Source organism: Notechis scutatus, chromosome 7, assembly GCF_049901735.1.
Source record: "Notechis scutatus isolate UNSWTSFEM ecotype Mainland chromosome 7, rNotScu1.2, whole genome shotgun sequence".
In the NCBI taxonomy this organism is placed as follows: domain Eukaryota; kingdom Metazoa; phylum Chordata; class Lepidosauria; order Squamata; family Elapidae; genus Notechis; species Notechis scutatus.
Window position 1 is genome coordinate 27,754,752 of NC_142015.1, and position 21,107 is coordinate 27,775,858.

General features: G+C 52.5%; 5 protein-coding genes across 14 annotated transcripts; 2 read left to right on the forward strand and 3 right to left on the reverse strand.

Moving 5' to 3' along the window:
* Positions 1–633: 633 nt before the first annotated feature.
* On the forward strand, positions 634–8,586 carry SLC37A4 (solute carrier family 37 member 4). 10 transcript variants are annotated; one of them, XM_087969782.1, is made up of 11 exons: positions 653–1,323; positions 1,825–2,233; positions 2,459–3,164; positions 3,775–4,007; positions 4,938–5,181; positions 5,544–5,702; positions 5,908–5,993; positions 6,145–6,258; positions 6,908–6,973; positions 7,415–7,553; positions 7,638–8,586. In XM_087969782.1, exons 3-11 carry the CDS (start codon positions 3,017–3,019, stop codon positions 7,802–7,804), a joined length of 1,356 nt encoding a protein of 451 aa, XP_087825908.1. In that variant the 5' UTR covers positions 653–1,323; positions 1,825–2,233; positions 2,459–3,016; the 3' UTR covers positions 7,805–8,586. The 10 variants fall into 10 exon arrangements, with proteins under 10 accessions (XP_087825910.1, XP_087825914.1, XP_087825911.1 ...); XM_087969785.1 differs by lacking the exon at positions 6,908–6,973 and having other exon boundaries at positions 646–1,323; XM_087969781.1 differs by lacking the exon at positions 1,825–2,233 and having other exon boundaries at positions 649–1,323.
* A 192-nt stretch (positions 8,587–8,778) lies between these two features.
* On the reverse strand, positions 8,779–10,369 carry TRAPPC4 (trafficking protein particle complex subunit 4). Its single transcript, XM_026680992.2, has 5 exons — positions 10,152–10,369; positions 9,902–10,076; positions 9,717–9,820; positions 9,500–9,626; positions 8,779–9,084 (listed from the first exon to the last, which is right to left on the reverse strand). Exons 1-5 carry the CDS (start codon positions 10,324–10,326, stop codon positions 9,006–9,008), a joined length of 660 nt encoding a protein of 219 aa, XP_026536777.1. The 5' UTR covers positions 10,327–10,369; the 3' UTR covers positions 8,779–9,005.
* Positions 10,370–10,429: 60 nt separating this feature from the next.
* On the forward strand, positions 10,430–11,324 carry RPS25 (ribosomal protein S25). The gene is made up of 4 exons (XM_026680993.2): positions 10,430–10,484; positions 10,569–10,664; positions 10,742–10,925; positions 11,078–11,324. The coding sequence occupies exons 1-4, from the start codon at positions 10,482–10,484 to the stop codon at positions 11,170–11,172; spliced, it is 378 nt and encodes a 125-aa protein (XP_026536778.1). The 5' UTR covers positions 10,430–10,481; the 3' UTR covers positions 11,173–11,324.
* A 310-nt stretch (positions 11,325–11,634) lies between these two features.
* CENATAC (centrosomal AT-AC splicing factor) lies at positions 11,635–15,764 on the reverse strand. Its single transcript, XM_026680985.2, has 11 exons — positions 15,407–15,764; positions 15,162–15,328; positions 14,977–15,075; positions 14,608–14,674; positions 14,443–14,505; positions 13,659–13,723; positions 13,380–13,530; positions 13,073–13,103; positions 12,659–12,742; positions 12,438–12,570; positions 11,635–11,942 (listed from the first exon to the last, which is right to left on the reverse strand). The coding sequence occupies exons 1-11, from the start codon at positions 15,539–15,541 to the stop codon at positions 11,873–11,875; spliced, it is 1,065 nt and encodes a 354-aa protein (XP_026536770.2). The 5' UTR covers positions 15,542–15,764; the 3' UTR covers positions 11,635–11,872.
* Positions 15,763–17,740, reverse strand: FOXR1 (forkhead box R1). Its single transcript, XM_026680988.2, has 5 exons — positions 17,649–17,740; positions 17,321–17,490; positions 16,788–17,017; positions 16,339–16,571; positions 15,763–16,117 (listed from the first exon to the last, which is right to left on the reverse strand). The coding sequence occupies exons 2-5, from the start codon at positions 17,462–17,464 to the stop codon at positions 16,089–16,091; spliced, it is 636 nt and encodes a 211-aa protein (XP_026536773.2). The 5' UTR covers positions 17,465–17,490; positions 17,649–17,740; the 3' UTR covers positions 15,763–16,088.
* Between the last annotated feature and the right edge of the window lie 3,367 nt (positions 17,741–21,107).

Genomic DNA, 21,107 nt, shown 5'->3' on the forward strand with positions numbered 1-21,107 from the left:
TCCTAAAGGTTCCACCGTCTTGAGTTCTGGTAACCACTTTAACAATTCCGGGCATGATTCTTCACGGGGCAGTTTTTATTTCGCTCCCATGAGAGGGGACTAGGAAGCGGGCTCTTTTCCTTGAGGCAACCCATCTGGCTGCTGCGCTGTGTGAAGCTTCCCCGCAGTATGAAATGCCTAGCCTGCCTGGCAGGCGGAGGGAGGCCCACTTTGGCGCAGAGCGAGCGCTCCTAAGGCGGGAAGGAGCCCAGAAGGTTTTGTCTGTGGAGTTCCTCCAAGTCTGTAGATTCGGGTTTTCCCCGCCCCCCAACCACAGACGGGGAGAACCAACAGTAAAGCGCGCCGCTTGTCGTCGAGGCCCCCAACCCCCGCGGGCCTGCCTTCGCCCCTCCCCGGCCCCTTGGCTGCAGAGGCCCCGCCGCCCACCCGGGCAACCTCCGTAGCCACCACAGGGCGCCTTGGAACCCGGCTCCCTCTCGGAGCCCGGGAGGCTTAAGGAGGCGCCTCGGGAGGTGGGGCCGGCCATTGGCCGCTGTTGCGCATGCGTAGAATGGAGCCATTTCTCGTAACTCGGGAAGCAGCGTTGGGAGGGAGTGACGTCCACCCTGGCCAATGGGCGGTGGGATGGCGCTCAGGAGGGGCGTCTCCGGCCAGGCGAGGGAGTGCGACCTTCTCCTGGCGGGGCGACGCGGGGCCGCAACCTCGTCGGGCTGGCCGGGGGCAGCCGCGGCTCTTCTCCGCCTTCGGAGGGCCCTTTTCTGGCCGAAGCGGACCCGGCTCCTCCGGTCGGCCTTGGCAAAGGGGCTCTGGGCCGGGCTCGCTGGAGGCTCTGAGCGGATCGGGCGAGGCTCCCGGTGCCAGGAGAGCCGGGGCTCCTGCGTGGCCAGAGGGCGGCCGCCTCCCGGGGGTCGCGCGGCCAACGCTCAGGCGGCTTTTGGCAAGAGGCTCCTGGCTGTGTCTTGCAACGGCCCAACCAGGATCAGATACGTCGGACAAGCAAAGCCAACGGGGAAGCCAGATTCGTTTAACAGCCAAGTCTCTCATTTAGCAGCGGCAGTGATTCGCTTAACGACTGTGGCGAGAAAGGTCGTGGAATGGGGCAAAACTCACTCAACAAGTGTCTCATTTAGCAACATAAATTTTGGGCTCAAATGTGGCAGTAAATCAAGGGCTGCCTGTCAAAGGTAGAGAGAGAAATTGGAGGCTGCAGCTGATCCAGAGCTTGCAGGGTGGATACACTGAGACAGGAAGACCTCAAGGAAGGGGCCAGAACTGGAATAAAACGAAATGTTTCTTACAGTCGGTCGTCCCCAACCTTTCATGGTGAGCCCAAGGGAGGAGGGGGAAACTGCTCTCCAAAGAGCCTCTTCCGGGTAATGGGGAAGGTTCCGGTCTAGAAAGCAGAGAATGGAGGTCCAGCCTGGCCTTAGGCAGGACTTTGGGCTCCTCCCTCTCCCTCAGCCGCCTTGTTGTCATCTTTGCTTTTGTTGGGCAACTTCTGTAGCCCTGTAATCTCTCTCCCTCTCCCGACATCACCGGCCAGGGAAAGCTGCGTATTAATAAGGATTAAGTATCCAGCAAATATTAGGTGGGAAATAATCTAACTGGGGTGAGAGCAGAAAATGTGTGATATTTTGCAAGGGTAACTCTGAAGAAGAGCTAGCTTGTCTAAGCAGCCTCTTCCAGGGGTTCAATAGCAAGAACCCAGGTATAAGAAGGCAACAGAGAGAGAGAGAGATTAGTTCTTCCAAGGCTTCGTATCAGTGGAAAGGCTGATAGACAAAATTTGTCTTGAGGGTTAATGTTTGGATCTCCTCCTTCCAGGCAAAAGGAGGCTTTGAGCCAAGGTGAGGGTGTCAGGAGAAAATGGAGCAGGTGGTTCTCCTCTGAAAGAGAGTCCCTTCCCCAGAGCATTTCTGCTGGCTGACTCTTCGTTCAGTCCTTTCCTTCTGGACAGCATTCCAGGTCCTCTCCGTGTCCTTTAAGGACCTTTGCCCTTTGGACCTGCTTACTGCTGGAGTGTGTTGAAACCAAATATTGAGGCTGCTGCTGGAACGGCCCAGTCTTTAGGCTGCAAGGAGAGCCTTCTGCACAGGGAGGAGGACGGTATAAATGCTTCTCGTCAGAGGCCAGGCGGACTTTATTTGCAAATGCCCACGCTTTAAACTGAAGTGTGATTCACACTTCCTTCACATCAATGGCTCCTCTGTGGCACACCTGCTACTTTGAGCAGGTAAAGGTCCTGGTATTTTGTTCTTCTGCCCATAAGATGATACATCTCGAAGGTGTAACAGAAAATTATTGTACTTCGGTTCTTACCTAGAAATGGGGAGGGGCTCTTGGTTTTTAATCTGCCTGCTGTACCCAGATGGTCTTGTGCCAAGTAGGTAAATATTTTTATGCTGAACTTGCCTTCTCTGATGGGCAGCATTTGACCCGTGTTCTGTGTGTCTCTCAGCTTGCAGAAGAACATCTTTGAGCTCAGTGTGGCCTGCTGGGATCCAGGTGCTGTTCTGAAGGAAGGCAGGCGAGAGGGCCAGTCCTGACGCAGGAGGTTGCTTGTTCCAGGAAGACCTTGATCCGCTCTGTTTGATCTTGCACTATTTGAGTTCAGAGGTCAGAACAAGGGAGTGAAAAAAAAGCCTCGCTAATCTTTACATTCTGGACACAACTCTGTTTATTACAAGTTGGCTCTGCAGGGGTTCCATTGTCGATGGGTGCATTTATACTGAACTCTGTGTCCAGCCTGGCCCTCAAGTTAATCATTCTCCAGAAAGCAGCCATGAGCACAGTTGAGAACAAGCCAGAACTTCGACAAAGCCTCTGCCCGGCAGAGACGCAGACAAACAATCAGGCAGCTGCTGGCTCCCTCTTTTGAACCCTTAGCTGCCACCCTTCCTCTCCCCTTGGTCAGCCACTCTGCTGGTGCCTGCAGTTTGGACTCTTAAAAGCAGAACAGCCTACTCCTTCCCTCCACTCTTTTTCTTAACGCTTGGAAGCACAAACCCACCCAGCAATGGCGGGAAAGAATTATAGCTATCACCGGTTTGTCATATTCACTGCTATGTATCTTGGGTACACCTTGTACTATTTCAACAGAAAAACCTTCTCCTTCGTGATGCCTTCAATCATGGAAGAGGTACGGTTGGACAAAGATGATTTGGGTGAGTTTGCCTCCCTCCCTCCCTCCCTTCCACTTATTTGGTCACGGGGTCCTTGGAGAGGGGATACTGGGGTACAGAACCCTTTTGAAGTTCTCAGAGGCCTCGTGCTAAGAGACTTGGGGGGAATTTGAGAACCAGCTTCATGCTTGGGACAGGTGTTCCTTTGCCATGGAAACCTGCTGCTGTTTCTCAGATGTTGTAGTTCTGCAGCCATTGTTTTAAGAGGCTACAATATTGGGACAATATTGAATAACTTTTATTTGGAGAGAAAAGAAATTCTATCGCCTGATTTGAGCTCGGTCTTTAACTGGAAGGGGCATAATGATTCTGGCTGCTTTAATGATGCAGGAAGAGCAAACTGTCTTTGTATTCATCGTGGCCACTCAGGGGCCACAGGGAGCCCATAGCCAGCTGTCCTCTGTGGGCAGAGCACCACTTCTTGTCTGAAATGGCTGTCATCCATGGCTTTTCTTCTCTCTGCCCTCCTTGTAGTCTGGACCCTGCCTTGCTCTTGGTTGATTCCAGTTAATGCGGCCTGCCTGAGCCCCTTTCAGGCCAGGCCCTGTTGGTCATGGTGTTGAGGTTTTCCTGGGGCTCTCATCCAATTCAGGTCTCATCGCCAGCAGCCAATCTGCCGCTTACGCCATTAGCAAGTTTGTTAGTGGGGTCCTCTCAGACCAACTGAGTGCCCGCTGGCTCTTCTCTTCCGGCCTCCTCCTGGTGGGATTAGTCAACGTGCTGTTTTCTTGGAGTTCTACCGTTGCCCTGTTTGCAGGACTGTGGTTCTTCAACGGGCTGGCCCAAGGCCTGGGCTGGCCCCCCTGTGGCAAAGTGCTGCGCAAGGTAAGAGAAGCAGCCAATTTTTCCCCCACAGAGGCAGCAGGTCAGGTTCTGGTCCCGGGGAAGCCACCAGAACATGGCCCCACCTGCGTAGCCCCTGGCTCTGGATCTCCTCATGCAGAGCCGCAAGCTGAGAACGCTTGGCTGATTTTCTGTGTTAGTGCTGGCAGCTTGCAGCTCTTTATCGGAACCAAGAACTGCCCTTGCAGCTGAGGGGAGGCAGAGGCCACACCTGGGCTCTCTGCTCGTCAGAGATGTCGTTTTTCTAGGAGGGGCTCGGATTGGCAAGGGCAACGGGAGCTATAAATTGCAAGCCGTATCCTGTTGCTCTCAGGTATTTCTGGCATACTAGTCACCTCCTTTGGCCCTGAGCCAAGTGGCCTTTGGGGGCTGGGAGCAGTCTCAGCTGCCTGCCTTAAAAGACTGTAGGCCAAAGGCCAGTCTGATCCAGAACCTCCTTATCCAAGTACTTCTGGGAAACTCTTAATCCAGTGGCTGCCTCCTCCTGTTCAAGTTCCCTCACAGCTCGGCACTCAAAGCAGAAGACTAACTCATGACTTGAGCTCACTGATAACCCAGCAGTGAGCTTTCTGGGGCACCTGCTGCACTGCTTGACTTCATTTGTGTACATGAACTTGGAATGCACAGGTCCCTGTGTCTGTTGCCACTCAAAGGGTTTTTTGTTAAATGCTCTTGTCCACCGCTTTGAGGAAATTGTGCTAAGCAATTGATGCACTCCATTTTGCTTTTCTCAGGACTGTTTTGGGGAGCAGGGAAGTTTGTCCAGAAAACATCTGCTGCTCCTTTTTGGCCCTCACCACCCTGTGGTGGTGCTGGAAGTCTAAGCTCAATGTGAGGACCTGGCCTAGGCCTAAGCACCCACACAACCACCCTCTCTCTCTCTCTCTCCCTCCATCCCTCCCTTCTCTACAGTGGTTTGAACCTTCCCAGTTTGGGACTTGGTGGGCCATCCTCTCCACCAGCATGAATCTGGCCGGAGGAATTGGGCCCATTGTGGCAGCGTTGATGGCCCTGAGTTATGCCTGGCGCACCATCCTGGCCCTCTCTGGCTCACTGTGTGTGGTTGCGTCCTTGGTGTGCCTGCTCCTGATTAAGAATGAGCCTTCAGATGTGGGACTGCCCAACCTGGACTCTAAGCCCAAGAAAGGGAAACAAGGTGAGCATGTGGGAAAACCGGTCCCCTTGATCAGAGATGCCATCTTCAGGGCCACGAAAGCAGCCTTCTCGGGGGGGTCGTGTCCATCCATCCGTCCGCCCCCGGCCTTCTGGAACTAAATGGAAACTTTGCTGTGGTTTGAAGCCAGGGGACACAGAAGTGTGTCTTCCATTTATATTGTTTGAATCCCAATTGGGGAGCTGTGTGCTGATCGATGCAGCAAGGCTAATGTACCAACAAGCCCATCGGGCTCCCTTCCCCTTGAGGAGCAGAGGGGAAGCGTGGAGTCTGAGCGAGGGCCAGGGCCAAGGAGGTGCCTGCCAAGGGAACGGTCAGATTGCCGAATGGTCTCTTTCTTACAGACTCCTCGAAGGATGATAGCACTTTGGCTGAACTGCTGCGTTCTCCCTACCTCTGGGTCCTTTCTTCTGGCTACCTGGTGGTGTTTGGTGTGAAGACGTGTTGTACTGACTGGGGACAGCTATTTCTCATTCAGGAGAGAGGACAGTCGGCCCTCGTGGGTAGGAGGCAGCGCCTTTCTCCTGGGGTTTTGAGAGCTTAGCACGTCCCAAAGGTGGACGCTTGGTCTGGGTAAGCCAGAGTCAATGTTCTGTGGAACTGTGGGGAGGCCTTTTGTGTGACTGGCCAGGGGAGGCGCCAGGAGTGGCCATGCCACAGGCAGGGATGCAGCCTCGCTGGAATTGCCACTGTGCTGTTTGCTCTTAGGCAGTTCCTATATGAGCACCTTGGAAATTGGGGGCCTCGTGGGCAGTATTGCTGCTGGTTACCTTTCGGACCGCGCAGTGGCCAGGGTAAGCATGAAGGAGAAAGGGCAACCCTGAAAACCCCACACAGCCTCCGCCTGGATGACGAGACAGAGGCGGTTTTGTCTGGGCTGGGTTGACAGACCTTGTGCAACAGGGATGCTGCACTTCATTTTGGATCCACGCGTGTGTATTGCAGGTGGGCCTCTCAATCTACGGAAACCCTCGGCATCCCCTGCTCATCCTGATGATGGCCGGCATGGCTGCCTCGCTGTTCCTTTTTCGAGTCACAGTAACTGATAGCTCCTCCAAGGTAAACTATAGGAAGGAGGCTCAGTTATAGAAGACTGGCATTGAAGGGGGGGCAAAGCTGTTGCTCTCCAGGAGGGAATTGGTTTTTCCCCCAATCCCATCTCATTTCTATTGTCACCTGTTTGAGTAGATAGTGAGAGGTGACCATTTTGAAGGCTTTTACCTTCAGGTAAATGGCACATGTGAGGATTTCCACAAGTAGAATGAATTGCGGTTTTTAGAAACAAATTTTAATGGAACAAAGTGAAGTTTTGCAACTTTCAGGGAAACAAAACTGGGTATCTGAAATCAGGGTGAAATCCATTTCCTGGATAGATTCTTTGCATCCTGAACTTTTGGCAATTACAAGCCCATCTATTGAAACCAGGATAGACCAGTTATCGGTTCATCCCAAAACTGTGGCGTTTCCTCTGGCTTCAGCTCAAAAGGCTGATAATTCGAAGGATGGGGATGATGATGTCCCAGTCAACGATGATGGGGTTAATAGGTTTCCATTAATTTAACATTTTTAGCTAGAAAAGTTACTTTGGAAAATTGCTGGTAAGGGTTTTTCTTTTCTTGGGTCTCTGCTTCTGCATACAATTATTACTGTGTTTTGTCTTTTCCAGACACTCTCATGCTCCTTGCTCATTTCTTCTTTTTTTTTCCAGGGAAATTATTCTTGGAATCAGTTCCTCTATCCTCTGGCTGATCTTGTGGGTTTTACAGAACATGAGGTCTTTGCACATTCTCTCTCTCTCTCTCTCTCTCTCTCTCTCTCTCTCATTTTGTTGCTTCAGCCACTGACTTGATGCCAGATGCAGCGTCATTAGCAGTAGCTGCTAGCCATAGAAGTAGGAGACCTTCCTCTGCAGAGCTGCAGGAACAGTTCTCCTCACTCTTTCCTAATTATGCTATCCTTAGATTGTAGTGAGACGACCAAGGTTTGATATTTTAGTACCCTGATCTAAAAGTTATCTTAAAATAGAAGTTGACTGAGGTGCTGTTATTTCTCACTTTCTTAGTGGATTATTGAGAAGCAACACATGCTGAAGATTAAACGTTGCTGTGCTTCATCTAAGGCACCATTGTGCAGACAGTGATGAGGAAAAGGAACAATAGTAGGGAAAGTTGCCCTAATCGTCCACCTAACCTTTTGTCTGGCTCCGTTTTCATAGCTCTGGATCCTGCTCTTAGGAGCTGCCTTTGGGTTTTGCTCTTATGGATCGATTGCACTGTTTGGCGTCATAGCCAATGAGAGCGCACCATCCAACCTGTGTGGCACATCTCATGCCATTGTTGCCCTGATGGCGAACGGTATGTGAAAACGTAATTGGAACCGATTGAGGACAAAAGCCCACCTTGCACCCTGTAACGCTCTCTCTCTCTCTCTCTTTTCAGTGGGAGGCTTCCTGGCCGGGCTGCCTTTCAGCACGGTGGCCAAATACTACAGCTGGGGAACAGCCTTCTGGGTAGCGGAGCTGATCTGCATAGCCAGCACTGCGGCCTTTTTCCTTCTGAGAAATATCTGCACCAAGATGGGCCGCGTGCCAAAGAAAGTGGACTGAAAGGCCTCACGATTTGGCTGCAAAGGAGCCTCCTTCGTCCACAGCCAGGACTTCAGGAAGAAAAATTGGGGGGGGGGGGGGAGCGCTAAGCAGGTTGACTGACTGCCTTTATCAAGTGGTGGCAAAATCCCACCAGGTTGTTACTGCCAGCTCTCATCCTTCAAAACATAATGGAGGCCCTTAGTAGTTGGAACTCGTGAGCAAACATTGGCCTGTCCCAGCCTCTGCTGGGCTCACTGGCGGCAGTGGGAGCAGAGCAGCTGAATGGAAGTTTCACTTTGAGGAATTGCTTCGCTCAGGCACACATACAACCCCCCTCGGGTACCTGTTCTCATTTCCTATGTTAGATTTTCAAGTGACATTTCACAAATCTTCTCTCCCCAAATTACACTCAGGTATTACCAAACAGGAAATAAGTTGGAAAAGAAGGGAGCCATATTCTTGCTGTTTAGCTTCAGTCAATAGCAGATAAGCTTAGAAGTGGACTAAAAACTACTTTTAGAATTTGAAAAAGAGTAACCCTCAGAGTTGATCCTCGGTCAACAAAAATCAAACTTTCACAAGTATCAGTATAGACTGAGGGTTCGATGCCCCATGTCTTTAATAAAAGGAAAGCAGTGTTTAAGTGCTGGGGTTGGAACTGCCTAACAATTCTGCAGCCATGAAGATCTCCAGATGTAATCAGATGCCTTTAGGGATATATCTTGCTCCATTTACTATAATAACTTCTAAATTATGACTGTTATATGTTATATACAAAAATAAAGAAATGTCCAGTAAAAGCTGTGTGTCCCTTGCTGAAGAGTTGCTGGGAATCAAGTAGCATCTGCCATAATAACACCACCTGCCTATCCTGGGTCTTTGGGAAGGATTTAATAAGTGGGGAAAAAATGACAAATTCAGTCGAAACCTCTGCCTGATTGAGCAACCATCTTAACAAATGTTGTTGGATGTCAGTTTATCCCCAAGTCAGGTTTAAAGTCTTTCTTTAAAGAATATTTTATTTCCACATGCAATAAACAAAGTGCCAAGCATACATTAAAGACACACACAAGTAGCCAGCACGTTTTCCTTCTAACTTTCAGCAGCAGAGGTGGTCCAAACAAGGATGGGGAAGAGGGCCAACTGGAGTTGCTAGGAAGCCTTTCTGGTCCCAAGATCCAAGCAGTCCCTTGGGCAAGTGAAGTGGAGGAACTTCACCCTATAACCCTGGCACAAAGGGCCCTGCCTTCTCTGCCACCTCCAGTGCAAGCTTCAAGTTTTGATCAAAGAGCTCACATCTGAAATGGTAGAACAGAAGCAGGCTTAGAATAAAAGGCCACCCTTGCTCATATGGCCACATTTTTCATTGTATCTTTACCAAATATTTTTTTTTTTTTCATATTGTCCCTTCATACTTGTTGGGATATGCTAAAATATAAGATGGTACATAAAAGGCTGCAATGCACCTGAAGAAAAATTCCCTTTTCATTCTTACTTGCAAATCTTGTGTATGGATAGATTGACACTATGGAGGAAAGCAGGAAGAAAAGCAGCAGGTTTCTAGCAACACCCAGGACTTTCAAGAAAGAAAGCAGGAGAGGGAAACAATTGGGGGGGGTTCGGAGGCTTCCTCCCCAGGCCGGCGCACCGCTCAGGATCAGGCCAGCCCCCCCGGGCCTTCCTGGAATTTGGGGAGGGGGGGCTCGGGCGCACCTGATCGGCATCTCCAGGGAATAGAAGGGGTTTTTCAGGGCGAAGTCCGAGTAGATCTCGTAGATCTTGCGCAGGAGGGCCTCGATGCCGGCCTGCCGCGGGTCAGCCAGCACCACGAACTTGATCCCTGCGGAGGGAAGGCAAGGCAAGGCAAGGCAAGGCAGGGAGGGAGGGCGAGACTAACCCGAATCCGAACCCTCGGCCCGGCCCCGGCTACCTGTCAGCGTCTGGAAGCAGTGCAGCTTGAAGGTGTCCGTCTCCAGCACCTCGATGCCGGAGCTGCCCTGCTCGGGGGAGAGCTGCGACCCGATGGCAAAGAGCCTGCGCGACAAGCAGGGGCCGGTCGGTCGGGGGTCGCGCCCGGGGCCCCCGCCCGCCCGCCCGCCCTCCCCGCCGACTCACGAGTGGAACATGGAGGCCAGCATCAGCTTCTCGTTAGAGGAGAGCCGCGGGCGGCCGAAGCGGATCGCCACCGGGTAGTTGGCAGGGTTGCCCAGGAACTCCTGCACGTCCTTCCCGTCGGCGGTCAGGCGCCCGTTCACGTCGGCGCCGTTGATGGCCAGCACGGCGTGGCCCACTGCGGGGAAGGCGGCTCAGACGGGCGGCCTCTCCCCGCCCCGCCGCCCCCGCCGCCGCCCCGCCGGCCCCTCACCGCGGATGCCGTCGCGCTGCCCGAAGGCCACGAGCACGCGCTCGTCGTGCGCGCGCAGCACCAGGTCCAGCGGGAAGCTGAAGGTCTTCTCGGCCTCGGCCCGCGGCGCGTAGTGGTCCAGCTGGTAGACCAGCCCGCCGGCCTTGTTCACCACAAAGACGCTGAAGATGGCCATCGCGGCCCCCGTAGGTCTGTGGGGTGGGGGGCACGCCTCTTCCGGTGCCGACCGGAAGTGCGCTAGGCCGCGGGGTTTCCGGCCTGCGCGGACGGCCGCCTTCCTTTCCAGCAGGAAGCCGCCCAAGAGGAGCACGTTGCCCCGCCAGCTGCGCCATGGTAGGTAGGCCCCGGGTTGGGCGGGACGGGTAGGTGGCTGGCCGGCCGGCGGCTGACCCTTCCGGCTCTCTCGCTTCCCCGCAGCCGCCCAAAGACGACAAGAAGAAGAAGGACGCGGGCAAGTCCGCCAAGAAGGACAAGGACCCCGTCAACAAGTCCGGCGGCAAAGCCAAGAAGAAGGTGGGCGCCGGGCAGGCCGGGCGGGAAGGGAGGGGAGGCCGTGGGCGGCCCTGACGGACTTCTCTCCCCGCGAGCAGAAGTGGTCCAAGGGGAAGGTGCGGGACAAGCTGAACAACCTGGTCCTCTTCGACAAAGCCACCTACGACAAGCTCTGCAAGGAGGTGCCCAACTACAAGCTCATCACGCCCGCCGTGGTCTCGGAGAGGCTGAAGATCCGAGGGTCGCTGGCGCGGGCTGCGCTGCAGGAGCTCCTGGGCAAAGGTGAGAGGCCGGAGGCGCCCCGCTCTTCCTGCAGGAGCCCGGCTGTGGGCCCTGAAAGATTAGAGCCGACCGCTGCCCCGGCTTCCCCCAAACGCTCCTGCTCGCTCCGTTTCCTAAGCTTCCTGATCCTCTGACGCGTTTCCTCCTGGCAGGTCTAATTAAACTGGTCTCCAAGCACAGAGCACAGGTCATCTACACCCGAAACACCAAGGGAGGTGATGCACCAGCTGCAGGAGAGGATGCTTGAGAAGTTGACCCCAGATAACCAGTACAGTTCTACACGGGACTGACTACATTGCATCAGAAAGATCTAATTTCTTCTTTGGTTTGGTTTGCAAATTCTTAAATGGCTTTCAGAGTTACTTGTATACACAAAAAAATAAATTGATTAAACTCCTTGAGGCTTTGTAATGATCTGAACAAGTGCCAATTATTATGCAAGGGGTAAAATGGCTCTACTGTTTTTGAATAGCAAAAAGTTTTGCAGAATTTGGGTACACGAAAGTAAAATGTTATTAAAACATTGGTTGTATAACCATGTGGGCAGTGCAAGTATGCCAGCTAGTGTCTATCTTGATAAGTATGAACAACTTGAATAAACAAGGGATATATAGAAAGTCATAGATGAGCTCCTAACTTTGATGCAATATTTTCTGCAATCTCATATTTGCTTTGTGGATCTTAAGACAAATGCACTTTGCTTTTAATATTTTGTAGTAGCACACATTTATTGGTAACCATAGTTTTTAGTAAAATTCATATATAATTATAACAGTTTTATTATAATAAGTGTAATTGAATAAAATTACAATTACATGCTTAATGCTACAGGAGCAGAGATCATTTCACAGAAGCCACCACAGCAGAAGTCTTCCACAATAGCCGCTGGGCTTCTTTTGATTAAGGTGCTTTGAATTCTGCCAAGCTGCCTTGGGGATGCAGACCTTTTAGCTGGTTTGGGGCCTTTTCCTCTTGGACCCAGGTTGCTTATTTCCAGATTCAGCTTTGAACTGATGTCTAGAAAAAAGCAGTGCCGAGGAGCACAAGTTGAAACATCAAGGGCAGAAACTAGACAGGCTGGATTTCTTCTACTCTTCTGCAATGGGGGCTTCCAGCACACATACAAATATCTTCTGGCTATATATTTTATTCGTTATGCATTTCCAGGGCACACTTTGGGGGAAGATGGGCAGCCATGCAAATGTAATGTGTTGATATTCACAATTGTTGAATTTGGGGAGCCAGAGAAGATTCCAATAATTTTGTTATCAGTTAAATTAATAAAGTGGAATGTATGAAATGAGCCAATACATGTTACCATAAGCAACAATTCAACAAATTCAGTATCAATAAATGAGAGGATGTCTTGGCAGCCAGGCCCAGACCGCTTCCCCCCCCCACACACACACTGCTGTCTCTAGCAGTACAGGGGAGAGATGAAAGTCTTCTAAATATATTAATGGCATTCTTCATTGTTGCTTCTGGCCTTCTCTGAGGAAGGCATGTGTTTACCTGGATTGCCATCTTCTACCATGATTCCAAACACGCCCAAAGGAGGGGAGCCAACCATCTCCTGTCTGAGATGAGTGGTCAAAGTTGGCCCCAACCCGGTTCGGCGGGAGCTGCTTCAGTTTCTGCTTCTGTTCTTTAAAGACAGAAGAACAAAATGTTGCATCATTCTTTGCTCAGTTCTTCCTACTGAACCCCACAGGGCCTAGCCCTTGCACACTCACTTTCCTTAAGGAATTCCTCATAGGAAGGTCCAATCTGCCTTTCACCTTCCTTCTCGTCATTCATCAGCCAGGGAGGTTTTGCTCCTCAAGATTGAAAGGTGGACAAATCAGAAAAGCCCCATATGTTTCTTTTCATGTGCCCAAGTTATATTGACCATAATGATATGAGAACAGCTATTTGTGAAATGCTCAAGGATTCAACTGCATCTGCTATACCACCATGTATACCCATGCAGCATGCAATTTATGGTTAGCCTCATTTTTAAGGTTTGTACACACATTAAATTAAAGTTGGCAAATCAGTGTTTCACTCTATTGTTTCAGTATAGAGATTCTTTTCCCCTCACAAGCCAAATGTCCATCACAGGCAAAGCCAGGCTCAGCAGTCATTTCAGAAAGCCGACTCCAACCTACCTGTGTGAATGTTGCCCTCCCCACCTGTTTCCTGCATTTGAAACAATGAAAGAAAAGCTCAAATTAGTACTGTAGGGGACTGGGGACCTGAAAAAACCCACATGTAAAATTGCAAAGGGGGTAGTGAGTCCAGCAGCCAGAAATATCAGCTCCCCAGTCCAGTGGACAACATCCCTTTTCCCTCTTTAAGATTCTTGGGAAACGGAGGATACAAGATAGGAGACTACACCCAGGGCAGAAGCTCACTGCTTGGTTGTCACTTAGGCTGCTAAACATGAGAGGCAAGAGGGAATTCCTAATGGAGTACCTGGTGGCCAATGAAAGTTAAGGCCTGCCCTGTTTCTGGGTAGTGTAGCTCAGGCATAGTGTTGCTGGTACAAATACGCTCTTCTCGAAGAAAAGTGGTGCTCCAGCTTGGCCCAGGCTGCTCCTGCTCTTCCATAGCAAAAGGAGAATCACTACAACATAGAACATTTGTCAGCACAAGCAAAACAGACTCGGCACCAAGATCATGTGAAGAGAATATTGCCAGGAATAGCACAGGGATACAGAAGCAAGAAGGCCTCTGATTTAAGGTAACTCCTACCTTAAATTCCCTGTAAAGGTGTAGACAACAGTGGTTCCATCACCTAGCATGTCCGCTCTCTGTGGCTGAGTTTAATTCAGGAAAAACACACTTGTTTCAAGAGACAACAACATATTTTGCAACAGGATACACCTTGAAAAGTAATCTGGAGAGTGTTAAGATGGAGCAGATTCCACTAAATCACTCAGGCACAGATGCCAGTAAAAGAAATACCCTTAACCCAAGAGCATTTTCCCAGTGGAAAAAATTAAAAAGGAATTGTTGACAATAGAGTCAAACTACAAAGCTAATTTCCAAATTACTATATAATACCTAGGACAGAGCACAAGTAATACCTTAAAACCTCTGAACCATTTTGAGTTATCCAGAGGGGGAAGAAAGGGGCTCAGCAGGGAAGGCTGCCACAAAGAAATATAAAAAGTCGGTAAGTGGGGGAAAGAGGGGAAAGGTCTTGTGCCAAGAAAGGGCATTTCAGCACCTATAGTCGCTTTACAAATGATTTAAACTGGAACTAAGTAAAAAGTAAAGCAAAACCCCAATGCCTGGCACGATACCTCCTGGCATAAAGGGGTTTGGGAGGAGATAAAACATCCACTATACTTGCAAAGTCTGGTATTTTCTGGGGAAGAGGAATTATCATTTCCTGAAGTTGGCAAATGGCTTTGAGTTTAACTGAAGGGGGGGAGAAGACAGGGAAAGAAAGGGAGCTGAGTGGGAGGATTCTGCAGAAACCATTGTAAACACGATGATGGATACTGCCCACTCTGAACTTGGGCACACAAACCTCTAAGATGGCCTGTACCATCTCTCGTCTCTTCTGTTCCATGTCTCGGATGTGAGCTGCAGCCTGCAATGAGGGAAGATGGGATATAAAGAGGAACTCAGAGCTGAAGCCAGGCCCTTGTCCTTCCCTGAACCACTTGGATTCCCCTGCACCCCCAAGTTCTACCTCCTGAATGGCTGCATCTTCCTTCTCTTCATAAGCAACCAGGGCTTCGCAAAGAGATTCTTGGAAGCTGGAAGTGCAAAGCAGCCCATCACTCTGGGCAGCAAGGGCCATTGTTGCAGAGGTGACTGCTGATGGCATGAAGACACAGTCTGGGCTCTCCAGAGGCTGGCACAGCTCCCTGCCTCCCTCCTCAGAAATGTGCCTTTTAAGAATGGCTTCACAGACTGGCACAGGAAGGCTACCAACTCCTCCTAGAACGACCTTAGACCAGCCGATCTCCCTTCGGCCGGGTAGCCCAGCGAGTGGAGGGACGGGACGGAACGACGACGACAGCGCCACCCGGGAAGCAGGCCGACCGGGGCCACTCACCGTCGGTACTCCGCCGCGGACAGCAGGTAGTCGGCCTTCAGCTTGGGGTCGGCCCTGTTCTTCCTCCAGAAGGCGGCCACGGCTCTCCCATGCTCCGGGCTGCGGAGAAGCCAAGAGGGCGTCGCTCGGCCGCCGGGGAGTCCCGGCGCAGCAGCCCCCCGCCAGCCCGCCAGCCCGCTGCTCACCTGGCCAGGTGTTGCAGGAGGCCGCCGTGCAGCACCGTCCGCGCGCCGCGGCTCAGGTGGCTCGGGACCTCGCGCGCGCAGCAGGGGCACCAGACGCGCCGCTCGTGTTCGCCGGCCTGGAAGGGCAGCACCTCCGCCCGCCGCGCCGCCGCCCGCGCCGCCGCCACCTGCCCGGGGAAGTGGGAGAGCCGTCAGTCGCGCCCCCGGCCGAGCCGGACCCGGCCGAGCCGCCCGCGCCTGCGCACCTTCTCGCCCAGCCGGCCCAGGACAGCGCGCAGCCGCCACCGGTGCCCCGCGCTGTACAGGTGGCTCCGGCGCCCGTCGAAGGCGCTGCGGCGGCACAGTTGGCATCGGAAGACCGTCGCCGTCCCGGCCGCCATCTTGCTGCGCCGCCCCGCAGTGACGTCAGCGCCCTGCGCACCCCGCCCACTGCTCGGTGGCTCTGATGGGAGGGGAGGGGCCTCCCGCCGAGCTGCTGCTGGCTGCGGCCGATGGGCCTCAGGGTCCTTCCAAGCAGCAAAATCCTGTCTCGCTAAGCGTCCCCCGCGGCAACACGGAGGAGGGGCGCATATAAATCAACTCCACGGACAATCACACCGCGTTGCTCTTTGAAGGCGTTTATTGGGTTAGGGAGATTCTTCTCCAGGTTGAGAAATGAGAGAAAGGGGCTCGATTCGCTTTTACTGCTTCAAAGAGAAATTCCAACACCAAACCGAGTGAGGATCTCCTTCCCTTCTTTCAGGCTCCGGTCAGAATGAAGCTGCCTTGCTCAGTGTCTTCTGGCCGAGGGCCAAGCAGGCGATGCCCAGAGCCTCACGGGTTGCCCGTGCCTGGAAAATCCAGCCTCTTCCCTCGGGCTAGATTCAAATCCTCCTTGGGAACTCCTTGGGTGAAATGGCCACCTCTGCCAGACTTCCACACCGAGGATCAGAGGCCAAAGAGAGACCGCATTAATTCTGGGGAAGGGAGATGAGGCTGTGGGTTCACCAGGTCTGCCAAGAAACCCCATGGCAAGGGATCTGGCACTGCCAGGTGGTTCAGCTCACTGCAGAGAGGACGATGGGTCCAATTTCTTCCTCAACCAATCCTTCCTGTGGGGAACACACACACCCAGCTCCCCCCACATCCAACAAGGGAGGAGGAGGGAAGGGCTTTTGCTCTCTGGGGGAAGGCCCACCTGGCTTGTCCATGCTCTGGTGCACCAAGCCCATCATATCCTCTGGCAGGGCCTGCGCCTCCTCCTGAAACTTCCGCCTGCCCTCTGTGGTTAACTTCCACAGGCGGGACTTGCGGTTCCCTTCAAGGCAAACGAAGTCTGTTGTCTTCTCAAAGCTGCTGCTGAAGCAGAGGTTGTGCCGGACAGTGTTTTTCCAGCCCTCGGGAGCGGTGCGGAAGAAGGGGAAGTGGTGCCTGCCAAGGGGGCAAAGGGCCAGCATCCCAAGCATCACGCCCTGGCAAGGGCCAGGCCCACCTCCACGGGCTCACCGGTGGCCAGACTAGAATGCCCCACCTCGAAGGAGCAGGAAGCCCACTGCCACAAGGCCACCGAGAGCAGGAAAGGAAAGCCCTCCCATCCCCAGCACCCTGCCGTATGCCTGGTGCTACTCACAGCTGCAAGAGCCGTACCTGGTGAACTTGTAGATCTCCTGCACCGTCAGGCTGCTGTCCACACTGCTGCTCAGGGCAAGGCTAATCAAGATACAATAATTGAGAGGGGGACGAGGCCAACTCCCCTGGGCCAGCAGCTTCCTGCTGCGGGATTGGATCCCTTGTGCATTCTGGCATGCATGGGGGGGCCTCTGGGAGTCCTCTTTTGGAAGCAGGGTAGTTTTGGCTTCAGGGGCACTCCCAGGATCCTGGCAAAAGACGGGCACATTTGAACTGATGGGACATAAGTGCAGGAGAGAGGCCAGCAGAAAGAGGAACTTTCTAGGCAGAACTTTCTTCCCACTTTTGTGCTTCAGCAACTCTCCGTGAGGAGGGAAAGGTGGAGGACCGGTTTGAAACTTAATCAGGAAGGCTGCCAAGGAAAGGCAGCTTTTGCAAAGCCCCCACCCAGCCTAAAGGCTCCCAGCTGCACCTGGCCAGCCGGAAGACCCCGACGCCCCCCCCCCCGCACCCTCCAAAGTTTCTAGCCCAGCCTGAACAGCTCGTGGAACCTCTTCTCCCGGGCGGGCGTCTCGGAAGCGGGCTGGGGTGCAGGACGGAACCTCTGGAGCAGCGCGGGGACGAGGCCCAGGCAGGGGCGGCAGCCCCGTGGCGTGTCCAGGGATAGGGCAGACGAGGTTGGGGTCCACCCACATCCACAGGTGCGGCTTCCCGGCAGTCTCTGCAGGGGAAGAAACAGCCAGGCGTCGCTCAGCAAGGCTGCCGCTCGCCCCAAAACCGCGGGACGGAAAGGCGGCTCTGTCGCCTTGCTGCTTTATTCCGGGGGTTTTGAAGCAAGGCCAGGACCCCAGGCGGGGCCCTCCGTCCCTCCTCGCTTACCACGAGCCCCCGAGATGGAAGGGCAAGGGGCCTCGGTTGGCCCACCGGCCGCCTGGTAGAGCCGCGCCGTCGGGAGAGCCTCGTCAGCAACTGAGGGGAGAGGCGGTTAGGCGCTGGCCTCCGGCCGGGACACGAAGGCGCCGCGGTCCCGCCCTCGCCCTTCCCTGTGACGGAGCCTCGTCCAAAGGGACGGCCGGGCCGAGAGCGACCCGGGCCACCCGCCGCCCCTCGAAAGACGCGGGGAAGGGGAGTGAGCGGGCGGGGCGGCTCCAGCAGGGGCCGCCTCACCTGGGGGCAGCTGGTCACAGGTGGCGTCTAGGGCCAGTTCTCGGGGCAGGTCCCAGCCCTGGAGGCCGCTCCGCAGGTGGAGCTGGGCCCAGAAGGCCGGTCTCCGCAAGCGCAAGTCCATCCGACAATCGTGCGCACCACTGCGCGGCCCGGAGGTTTTCGGCGAGCCGGGCGGTCCTGGTGCGCTCGTCCCTTTAAGCGCTCCCAGCCGCGCCGCCGCCGAAATTGCATTCCTGGCTTCTGGTTTGGGGGGACGGTATGAAAAGACGCAGTCTGCGAGCGAGGGTCTGGGAGAAGCTCTGTGGCTTCCTTCCCTTTTCACACAACCATTGGGTCTCAATCGAGATAGTTGAGATATTGTGGGAACCCAGACTCTACACTTGGCCGTGGTTTTGACATTGTATAAGCTTGGAAACTTGGGTTCATTAAACCATGGTTCAGCTAATCATGAATAAGTGTGCCTAGGAACAGAATTTATGTGTTTCTCCCATTAAAGCTAATTTCTGCCCATTAGCCCCAGGAATGTGCAAGGGCAGGGGGGTGGCCAGGCAAAGACCAGGTGGTCAAGGAAGGGCAACCCCACTCTGGAGGAGGGAGGGAGACAGAGAGAGACGCAAAGCTGCCTTACTGTGCCAGATGAGCAAAGCTTATTGTGGGTGGGCAGGAGCAGGTTTTTGCAGCCCCTTCAAATTGCTGGGACAGTTTGTCTTCTGCGTCTACCTTCTTCCACCAGGTGGATTTCGTGTCCCAAGTCCAGGCTTCCAACCCTCTTAAAATAGAGGGCTCATCCCCTCCCCCTCCACCCAGCCAGAGACAGAGCTGGGCCCAGCTATGACCTCTTTGTCAGGCCAAGCATAGAGCAGGTCCCACCTCTTATCCCCTGAGGCGAGAGGCCCTCTCTCCTTCTGCTCCCTGCTGGCAAGTTGTCAGGAAGCAAAGGTGGCTAGAGTCGTCCCAGCACTGAGGGCCCAGCACTCTGCACATGTCCCAGGCAAAGAATCCTCTACTCCCCCCATTCACAGAACAGGCCATTTCTCTAGAGAAGGGGAGACAAGGAAGTTGTAACCTCAATGAGCTGCAGTGCATTGTCCACCTCTTTCCCTCCTGGACGACCTGTGACCCTAGCACAAGCCCTGAGACCATCCCCAAACTTCCACTGGCGGCACACAAAATGGGGGGGGGGGAGGTGTTTGCCTCATGGGGGCCCATTCAGAACACAGAGCTGCACATATTGTGTGCACACAGTCATTTGGCTGTTGAACTAGCCTATTTTCTGGACTGATTCACAACAAACCTATCCAAGATAAATATGGTGCGCAGAGGCCACCACAGTCACACAGACTGTCTAGATCTATATACAGGAGGTCAATTCAGGGCGGGCCATTGTTCTATGGGCTGATCCAATGCCTGCATTTCAACAAGCACCATCACTGAGAGGAAGGGGATAGGAAAAGGTCTCATGATCAAGTAGAGGTGCAAAGACCTAAATACCTCCTAAGCCTGAAAAAAAGAAAAGGTGTTTTTAAAAAATTACCCAAATGTGGACAAATTGAAAATGGATTGTGTTTACTATGATGTCATTTTATATTTTATATGATGCATAAAATGACTAAGATGCAGGAGTAGTTCTGTATTTGGAGCAAATGAAATACACCACAATGAATATGTAAAAAGATAAAAAGAATTTCTCTTAACAGAGGTAATTTTTCAGTTTTCCAAAATCACTAAAAATGAAAGATTCAGAGGAAGTATAAAAAAAAGTAGGTAGTACATCATCTCATATGACAACTGTGTATCCTGAACCTCGCCCCTTCCTCAGATTTTCTCACTGAAAGTCAGTCAAATGGAGTCCAAATTCAGACTGGCCACCTTCTCTGGGCTGAGCCTGTCTCCGTTTTCAGACTTGGCTTTTTCTCCACTTGCTTCTCTTACACAGTGAAATAATAATAATGAGGTGCTATGCACAGCTTAAAACATCACTGGTCATAAAAAATTTAAAGGATATAAAAGAAAACTATTAATCCATGATTATGTTGGTCTTCTATTATGTATGTATGTATGTATGTATGTATGTATGTATGTATGTATGTATGTATGTATGTATGTAGTATTCAGCTTTGTTCTGGTAATTTCCCACGTCATTATAGTTGTGCTTTTAAAAGTTGTAGCAACGTTTCAGCAGAATCTCATCTGCCATCATCAGGCTTCTGTATTGTGTTCGTCTGTGAGTCAGCCTTTTCTGTTTTAAATTTGGGGCTAGCCTACTGCTGTGCCAGAATGGTTTTTTCTTCATCCTGATTGGTTGGGAGTCTTGGTCTGTGTTTATTGGTCTTGGAGTTTGCTGTGTTCTGCTTCATTGGTGTTTCTAATATCTTCTGTTTGTTTTGTAGCTTTTTTGTCTTGATTGGCTGACAAAATTGTGTTCCTGTATTGGAGGCTTTTAGTTTGGCTTGGCTCCAAGTAAATGGACGGCTATCATCTATTAGGAAGCTAGGTTTCATCTGGGTGCCTGGTTGGAGTGTGTTTGAGCTGGAGGTATCAGGGGGGATCTGTTTGTGCCCAGGTGTTTGCCTGGCTTGTGGTGTGGAGATTTTTTTGTTTGTGAGTGCAGGCTTCCAAATAATTGACAGTCTGGTGGAATCATCTCTTCTATTCTATTCTATTCTGTAGAAGAGATGATTCCACCAGACTGTCAATTATGATGAGTAAGGTAAGGAGCAGGTAAGGAGCACTTTGTTTCACCTGCTCAGTTTCAAAATGTGAAGCTGTGATGCCCCATTTGACCTGGATTTTTGGTTTAGGGTTTGTCATGTTTGGGGAAGAAACTCCCCACCACCACCCAGAGATTGCTTAGACTTAGAGAAAGCTTCAGGTCATGCCACCCCCTCCCCAAGGTAGGGCCATACCTGGTGCTCTGCCTTCACAAAGCAAGGTTGAGGTTCTGGATCCTCACATTCCCACCTGGAGCCTGGAGCAGCCGTTGGAGGCTGACAAGGGCAGGCCATCCCACTGCCTCTGTGCCCTCAGCTGACAGGGCAGAGCTGCAGCAGCAACAGGGCCGGGAGTGGCCTCCTTCCTTGCAGACCTCTCCTCCACCTGGGAGTGGATGATGGGGGTTTCCTCTCTCCCTGACTTCCTGCACTGTACACTTGCTGCTTAGCAGGCTGTGGT

Coding starts and splice junctions, on each gene's coding strand:
- SLC37A4 (XM_087969781.1), top strand. CDS start 3,017: ATGGCGGGAAAGAATTATAGCTATCACCGGTTTGTCATATTCACTGCT. Junction 6,259..6,907: donor TAACTGATAGCTCCTCCAAG/GTAAACTATAGG, acceptor TTTTTTTTCCAG/GGAAATTATTCTTGGAATCA. Junction 6,974..7,414: donor TGGGTTTTACAGAACATGAG/GTCTTTGCACAT, acceptor CCGTTTTCATAG/CTCTGGATCCTGCTCTTAGG.
- TRAPPC4 (XM_026680992.2), bottom strand. CDS start 10,326: ATGGCCATCTTCAGCGTCTTTGTGGTGAACAAGGCCGGCGGGCTGGTC. Junction 10,077..10,151: donor GCAGCGCGACGGCATCCGCG/GTGAGGGGCCGG, acceptor CCTTCCCCGCAG/TGGGCCACGCCGTGCTGGCC. Junction 9,085..9,499: donor TCCCTGGAGATGCCGATCAG/GTGCGCCCGAGC, acceptor CTACCATTTCAG/ATGTGAGCTCTTTGATCAAA.
- RPS25 (XM_026680993.2), top strand. Junction 10,665..10,741: donor GCGGCAAAGCCAAGAAGAAG/GTGGGCGCCGGG, acceptor CCCCGCGAGCAG/AAGTGGTCCAAGGGGAAGGT. Junction 10,926..11,077: donor GCAGGAGCTCCTGGGCAAAG/GTGAGAGGCCGG, acceptor TCCTCCTGGCAG/GTCTAATTAAACTGGTCTCC.
- CENATAC (XM_026680985.2), bottom strand. CDS start 15,541: ATGGCGGCCGGGACGGCGACGGTCTTCCGATGCCAACTGTGCCGCCGC. Junction 13,724..14,442: donor TGGTACAGGCCATCTTAGAG/GTTTGTGTGCCC, acceptor AATTAAACTCAG/CCACAGAGAGCGGACATGCT. Junction 12,571..12,658: donor TGAGGAATTCCTTAAGGAAA/GTGAGTGTGCAA, acceptor CTGTCTTTAAAG/AACAGAAGCAGAAACTGAAG.
- FOXR1 (XM_026680988.2), bottom strand. CDS start 17,464: ATGTGGGTGGACCCCAACCTCGTCTGCCCTATCCCTGGACACGCCACG. Junction 16,572..16,787: donor GAGATCTACAAGTTCACCAG/GTACGGCTCTTG, acceptor CCCCCTTGGCAG/GCACCACTTCCCCTTCTTCC. Junction 16,118..16,338: donor CCAGAGCATGGACAAGCCAG/GTGGGCCTTCCC, acceptor TCCCTTCCCCAG/AATTAATGCGGTCTCTCTTT.